The 6,003-nt window shown below is 39.6% G+C and overlaps 1 protein-coding gene across 1 annotated transcript; it reads left to right on the top strand.

The window, feature by feature from the left end:
* Positions 1 to 418: 418 nt before the first annotated feature.
* On the top strand, positions 419 to 4,819 carry RB195_007034 (uncharacterized protein; the record flags this gene model as incomplete). Its single annotated transcript, XM_064180446.1, has 6 exons — positions 419 to 487; positions 1,333 to 1,494; positions 1,586 to 1,720; positions 2,771 to 2,904; positions 4,481 to 4,566; positions 4,632 to 4,819. 6 exons carry the CDS (start codon positions 419 to 421, stop codon positions 4,817 to 4,819), a joined length of 774 nt encoding a protein of 257 aa, XP_064037317.1.
* Between the last annotated feature and the right edge of the window lie 1,184 nt (positions 4,820 to 6,003).

Here is a 6,003-nt window from a genome sequence, read left to right as displayed (position 1 = left end):
CTACATCTTTCTTATTATTGACGTCTAATCATCTTCATCATCTTGTTTTCTCTTTTTTCTTTTTCCTATCTCTTTCCCAGGAATAACGAACTGTTTTATTTACTGCAGTTCAGGAAGTTTCCAGAAAATTCCCTTTGCTCACTACAGCAGTTTTATATTATTATTTTCTATTTGGCTTTTTTTTGCGACATAATTTCCCTTACTTCTGATGCGTTTCGGCTACGCAACGTGGTGAATTACTGTGTTCCTTTATTGATTATTACCTTTATTACTGTATTTTCTTGTCACTTGTACTCATTACATTACTGCTCCTATTTGTAGGTTTTCGAAGGACTGCCGTGTACGTATTTTACGAGTTTTTCCGGAATGAACTTTGAGAAATAAGATATTTGTATATCTTTTGTAATTTTATCTACAGATGGTTTACCAAATTCAAACGTCTACACCGTGTCGACCAGGAATTCCCAGTGCATCCGATTACATTTTTGTAAGTGCTTCATACCCTAGGGGAAATAATTGTCCGAAAAAATCTCTGAACACAAATTTATTCTATTATTGAAGAGTATTCGCAACCGCCCTCAGCCACTTTTAGGTAGAAAAAAATCAGCAGGATGGAAAGAAAAAAGGGTGATGAAGATGACTAGACATCAATAATAAGAAAAATGCGGAGGAAAGAGGCTAATTTTTGATTTTATGCTCACTTTGGTAAACGGTAACGGGAAGATCCATTCCAAGTACATGTGGTATAATGGAACATGACAGAAGAAATCTTTCCGTGGCAAAATCATTGACATGAAAAAAAAATCCTTTCCAAAAAAGAACGTTTTGACGAAAAAAAAACATCATTTCAATCTTGCAAATCGCCCTTCCCTTTTCTTTCGAAAAAAAATGTCGCTCCCATTTTTTATTCAATTTTTATTCGAACAAAAGAGCTATCCATTTCGTTTTGATATCAGAACCTTTTTGTTTGGAGAGAAAATATTCTTCTCTTTTCTTCTTGCCTCAGGTCATTACCGCATCGCCTCACGACGCAACGAGTGAATAGTAATTTGTTCTATTTTCCAGACGCAATTACGTATTTCATTGCTTTCTCACCTGAAAATAAGAACGGCAGCGAATTGCTGCAGGTTTTCATCCCACGTTGTTTGAACTTTCTTCGTTCCCCTTAGCAGTTCACCCTACATTCGAAACGGTGAAAAGTAATCTATTGTATAGTGCATAGAAACAATTATTAAAACAAAGAAAAGTAAAAAATAAAAAAAAAAATTATGGAAGAAAACTGTTCGTTATTTGAAAGTGGTGCGCATCAGCAGAACATCGAAATTCTTTAAGCCAGCCTCTCCGACATGTCGTGGAGGAGCGGTGGTGCCGCCGCCTCATTCAATCCTGAAAAAACAGCCATTTTCAATCGGCAGCAATGACATGATTTCAAGTCAAACATCCGATGCGAACACCATTTCCAGCGGAAGCTCGCTGAACTCGGAAATGACCAGGGTAAGCTGAGCGGATGATCGGTTTTTTCCACGGATTTCTTCGCCCGGATTCATTTAGATTTCTGCTCCAAAGCAAATTTTTTCTTTTGCAGCTGAGAATCGCTCAACGACTTTTGACAACGATGGTGGTGGCGACAGGAGTCTCATCAGTGATGAGCTTACAATTCTTCCTCCAAGTAAATTGGAGCACGTTGATCTCAAAATTCGTAACTCTTAAGGAATTCTATGTTCGTGGATTTTTAACTATTTCTTTTTTTAATCAATATTTAGCCTTATATCCCTATTTTCCACATATTTCTCAAGCACCTGCCGCTATCTTTTTTTTTGAGGAGCTATGCAAAGTTCTGCTCCGTTCTCCTTCTTTTCGTAGGAAATTGAGGAAACTTACATTTTTGCATGTGATGCCCAAGATTTTATAATAATAATGAGCTCAAGAAATTTTTAAGACCTTTTGAACGTTCATTTTGATGCTGCACTAATGAAAAATGGAATTTATTGTTGATTCTTTATTGATTCTTTCTAATTTTGTTTTTTTTTCTTAACTACGGATCACCAATGGGATAAGGGATGCTGAGAGATACTCCTTTTGTTGACTCAATTTGCCCGGCTCCACTCTTAACCACTTTCTACCTCAGTAAAAATTCCTCATTCGAAAATTAGCGATCGATTCGGAAACTCGGGATTCACTTCGGGATTTTGATAAGTTATGATTGAGATCGCTTGATTTCTAAAGTTGGGGGTTAGTTTTTGTTGTGGTGGTGAAAACGTCTAGCAGGGCGAGTCCATAGATACCTTATTTTCTCGATTATTAGCAACAACAACATACCGGGAGGAACATTTTTGGGACTTTAAATAAGCGAGAAAGTACGGATTCGATTGTCGATTTGTTTTTTTGACTGTTCAAAAAACTCAAAAAAAAAACAAAAACAAACAGACAAATATAAAAACTTTTTTGGATTTGTCTGTAAAAAAATTTAATTGTAAAAATAGAAAATATAACGTAAAAGTAAACAATTAGAATAAAATATGCGCTATTTGACCAAGACTACCACGTGTATAATCCCGGATTTGTAGTCAAAAAATTATGTTAATTTATTTAATCTGAAACTTTTCTAATGATTACTTGTGTTTTAATTTTTCAGCTAATACTACATTTCAGTTGCTAAAGACCAACCTATGTATGTTTCTCTGAAAATGTATCCAATTCAACTTTCGTTTTTTTTTCATATGGACCAGAACGAAAGTGAAAATGCTACTCCTTATGAGAATAATTCCAGCAAACCGCTAGCGAAGTCGGTGAGACGCTTGACATTGCCGTCGTGATATGCTCGACATCGGCATTCTTCATCTCTCTGCTCCAATTGTTTTTCGTCCTGAAACTACAGAAATCGCAAAGTACCAGTCCATCAGCGTGAGTTTGCTGCTAGTTCAGAAATTTCTTCTGTGAATAGTCTACATACGATGCCGAATATATTCAGCTGAATGGATATAATGCGCTTTCAGCTTATTGCAGCCGCCATAGGGAAGGCGTTACGACAGACGCGTCGCGTTCACCCGATTGAACATATTCGGCGCCAACTATATTTGGTGTTCCTACACTGCTTGCGCAACAAAATATAGAATAACTGGGGATTTTTTTCACTCAAAAATATTAATATAATGGTAGCTGCCGTAAAATTTCCGGGAATTTCCAAATGTGGTGTGTGTTCTGGTGAAGAACAGATTGAGATTCTTCGCTCAATTCTTTCCTTTCCGAATATATTTTCACAAATCGCGTGGAAACGTCTTATTCAAACAGAAAGGACAAGGAATGTTCTAGAAGAGGCGACATAAACGCTCGAAACGTGTTTGTATTTGACTTTTTACGAACTTAATGCCACACATCAGTCAGTGTTTTTCTAGCGTCGGGTAATGTTCGGGCATATGGTGAAAATTTTGAATTTTGTGGGCGCCTAACGGTTTTTTCTGGCTGCGCAAATACAGATGGGTCCATAAAGGAAGATTTTTGAAACCCTGCTTGACTCACATGGAACGAGTAGATCACAAATAAATCCTCGAAGTGCAATTAAATGGTGCTTGAGATCCCTATCCGTACGTGGGGATAATGCTGCCTAATATCTTTGTAATGTGGGATTTCGTAGAATGAACGCATCTTTAAAGGCATCACCCCATGAATCTGGGGTGGTACGGGTTTCAGGCGGGTAATGTCCACACGGGGTCGTAGATTTTGGTGAAGAGGGTGATTCCGTTTATCTCTCCCTACTGTAAACAGACGACCGCGGAACTGTTTCTTACGACGGTTTCTGTTGCAATTCGCAACCCTTACCTTCCGTCCCCGTTTGCGATTCCTCCGAATGGGTTTTCGACGAGACGAGACTGATAGAGGAAAAGATGCACGGAACCACCCTCTTCCCCACAATCTACGACTCCGTATAGGCACTACCCGCCTGAAACCCGAACCACCCCAGATTTGTGGGGTGATTCCTTTAAGCATCGACCCCTTTGTCGGCGCCGATCATGTTCAACCTGGCACACGCGGTGCGCTTTCGATTTCCGGGCACAGAAGGGGATAGAGAAAGAACATGCGTTGCGACAAACGCGACGTGCCCGCGCCTTTACGCACACGTATTTGGCGGAAACATGAACAAAGGCCTGTTAAATCCAGAACATATGCAACTATCAGTTTACTTTTCGAACAATATATTCACTTCAAAAATCATAAATCATAGGGGCGCAGTTATCTCGGGATCAGCTTTGCTAATTGTGTAGCCACGGGCGATTTCTACCGAAAGTGTTTTTTAGGATTTAAGAGTTTTAATCGTACCTAATCGATAGAGCTCGAGCATACGCATCTACTGATACTTAGATTTTTTAGTAGGAATCAAACTGAGGCGAGTTATAAAAAAAAGAAAAAAGATGCAGATCTGCGTTCTTTTCGTATTTTGTCGAAGAACTGCGCAATGTTACCGTATTTATTGTGGTTTTAGTGCATTGGAGTATCTGGAACGATCAAGCTTCATGCGCTTAGTGATCTACTCGTTTTGGTTTCTTGCTGTGATGCTAATGATGGCAGGTATGTTGTTCGTACGATTCTGAACAATTCTTTCTCCACAAGAAAAAAAATCCAAAACTTTTCAGCCGTTCTCCTCCTCTGCGCTTTGAATCCTTCGCGAGGAACGATTTCCAAAGGGGTTGGCCTATCGCTGGGTGTTTCCGCGATGTTGTTTTGTTCGGTAGCCACGCTGAAGACAATTCTTTTCTGGACCCGATCCTCACCGTCACCCACCACTGCCGAGAACTACAAGAACTTTTCCACGCTAGTATAGTAGAGAATTCTCGCTCGAAAATTCTTCGAGGAGAACGACATCCTGTTGTCACAGTTGTTGTCCTACTAGCCATTGATCTCCACTTTTTTAAAAATTGTTCTCACCATTGAGGTTCATCTCAAAGTCTTTATGTCTGCTATGGTTGACTGCCGCTTTAATTTAGTCTGCTAGGGGAGAGTACTGGAGAGGATCACGGGTTTAGCCGGAACAATAAGCTTCAAAACTCGAAAAGTCAATGCTTGGATGAAAGGTTGGGCTTAATAGCCTAAGGGTGCGTAGAACTACCAATTCTCTGTTAATCTTAACCTTATGGTCATTACAGATCTTCCAAAGTTTTGTTTTGCATTCAAGCCTTGTTTCCATCGGCCATGTAGAAGGATTGGGCCCCTTTCCGATTTTACTTCTTCCATTTTAAAAATATACAGCCCGGTCAAATATTCACTAACGTCGCGTTACGTTCCATTTGGCTGCCTGCAGACTTAAACCTACAGTAGAGATCTGCGCGATGGGACCCTCGCTTAGCCCCGTTTTCTGGTAGGAGGCCCGCAACTAGCTCCAATTTTAATGATGGTATGCTTGTAGTGACCTCGGAGTACTGGAGAACTATACTGTCTTGTTTCAATGGTTCCATTTGGAGGTATGAGAAATCTTTGGACAATAATTATTTGCAATTGAACAAAAGAAGAAGGTTGATGAGAAGAAAGCTTTCGTTACGTCCAGCAGTTCAGCAGTAGTTATTTGGCTGACATCCTTTTGCTCCTTAGAAATCAGCTCCACTCATCACACGATGGAAAAGTAATTGGGGGAGGGGTACACAACGTTGCTCTAATCGAACTTACTTCTAAGCGCAAAAACGGGGAAAAATTTAGTTATTTCCCGACGCTTTAACTTACTTTTTTCTCTTAGTAACTGTAGCTTCCGATAAGCGATAAATGTCTTTCCCATTCGAAAAGAATACCACTAATTATTTCTCACCCTTCCCTAGTTCATCGGATTCCCAGGTGTTTGTTCGAAATTGCATTGATAGAAAACGATTCGGGATACAGGAGTGAAACTCACGCTGCGAGCACTCGCGATAGTCGTTATTAAGATTTACATCACTCCATCACTGAATTCCGCATTCTGTCCAAAAATTGATGTCTTTTTTTTCATAAAGCGATACTAAGATCGGCTCGGTTTCGTTT

This window comes from Necator americanus, chromosome I (assembly GCF_031761385.1).
Source record: "Necator americanus strain Aroian chromosome I, whole genome shotgun sequence".
Lineage (NCBI taxonomy): Eukaryota > Metazoa > Nematoda > Chromadorea > Rhabditida > Ancylostomatidae > Necator > Necator americanus.
The sequence above is the reverse complement of the archived record's forward strand: the minus strand, read 5'-3'. Positions and strand labels throughout refer to the sequence as shown.